Source organism: Mandrillus leucophaeus, unplaced genomic scaffold (assembly GCF_000951045.1).
Source record: "Mandrillus leucophaeus isolate KB7577 unplaced genomic scaffold, Mleu.le_1.0 Scaffold15, whole genome shotgun sequence".
NCBI lineage: Eukaryota > Metazoa > Chordata > Mammalia > Primates > Cercopithecidae > Mandrillus > Mandrillus leucophaeus.
Window position 1 is genome coordinate 3,342,840 of NW_012101476.1, and position 1,491 is coordinate 3,344,330.

Here is a 1,491-nt window from a genome sequence, read left to right on the forward strand (position 1 = left end):
CACCTCCCAAGTTGCTGGGACTACAGGTGCATGCCACCACACCTGGCTAATTTTTGTATCTTTTGTAGAGATGGGGTTTCACCATGTTGCCCAAGCTGGTCTTGAACTCCTGGGTTCAAATGATCCTGTCATCTCAGTCTCCCAAAGTGCTGGGATTCGAGGCATGAGCCACAGTGCCCAGCCCTTTCTTTGGCTTTGTAACCCATTACTTTGAAATAGTAAATCACTGAGAAGTTTAGTTAGAAGTAAAGGAATCTTAGAAGGAAAGTGTTTTGATTAATTTGGACTTTTTATTTCAGGAGCAAATGATGAGAAAGAAGCAAGCAATGCATCTTGATGCGAGATATGTCACAATGGTAGAGAATGCATATTACTACTGCAACCCACCTCCAGCTGAAAAAACCGTGAAAAAGAAACGTCCTCCTCTCCAGGAATATGTCCGGAAACTTTTGTACAAGGATCTCTCTAAAGTTACCACTGAGAAGGTAAATCTTATGAAATCATGCAGTAATAGTTAACGTGAGATTTGTGGTAGTACTAAGCTTATGTAGAGTAGGAGAACTGGGGGTGGAGCTCAAGTTCCTTTACAATCAACTCTGTGTAAGTCATCCTAAGAAGGAATTCTTATGATGATACATGATATTTGAGACATAGGTTTTGTTTTCCTTTTATGACAACTTTTTGTTCTAATTGAAATAGTAACTCTAGGAAATTTTGATTTTATGTATATATTTGAAACTATTACTTTCTCTCTGGTATTCCATAATAAATTTGTACTTAAATATTTTGCATCAGTACATGGGATCCTAACCTTTAGTAGACTTTATAAGAGGCCCATGATCCCTCTGAAATCTCATAATTTTGAATGTCTGTGGCTATTTGTATTTTTGTGGAAACAGGGTCTGCAGCTTTCCTTAGATTCTCAACAGGGGTTAATTTCCAGTGAAGGTAAAGAATCACTGACCTATTATGTTAATAATTGTAGTTACCATGTTAGAAACTTCGCTTTTCAGTAAGATATGTCGAACAAAACATTTCTTGGTGAACTCTACAACTTGACATATAATACAGCATAGAATTTTTTTCTTTTTAGGATGGAAGGTGATAAGAAATTATGTTGCAGGTTTGAAAATTGAAACCAGCTTCCTCAATCAGAGGCAGTAGTTGTTTCAAATAGTTTTGGAATTGTCTAAAAGTTTGAAAAGTATAGAATGGCTAAATGAGTTCTCATACCAGCTTCATTGGAAATGTCAGAGTCATGTTTAGTGTCTGAAAGATGAATTGTTGATGATAATAGAGAGTAGAGATGAAAGGATTACTTTGCAATTGGCTAATAGTATCCATTTTATATAAGGAGAAAAACGGAAAGACTTTGATTATGGTTAGAGCTCTGCTGATTATCTTGTTATAGTAGAGGCTTTGAAATAATAATTGCTAACTTTTAAAAATAATTTAAGGCCGGGCGCGGTGGCTCACGCCTGTAATCCCAGC

At 36.4% G+C, this 1,491-nt stretch overlaps 1 protein-coding gene across 2 annotated transcripts in view; it reads left to right on the forward strand.

Annotated features, from left to right (window-relative positions):
• UPF2 (UPF2 regulator of nonsense transcripts homolog (yeast)) overlaps nucleotides 1-1,491 on the forward strand; it is a 140,571-nt gene that overhangs the window by 90,126 nt on the left and 48,954 nt on the right. For both annotated transcript variants that reach the window (XM_011974897.1, XM_011974896.1), the window contains exon 12: nucleotides 300-485. In XM_011974897.1, coding sequence (XP_011830287.1) covers nucleotides 300-485 — 186 coding nt within the window. The remainder of the gene's footprint in view (nucleotides 1-299; nucleotides 486-1,491) is intronic.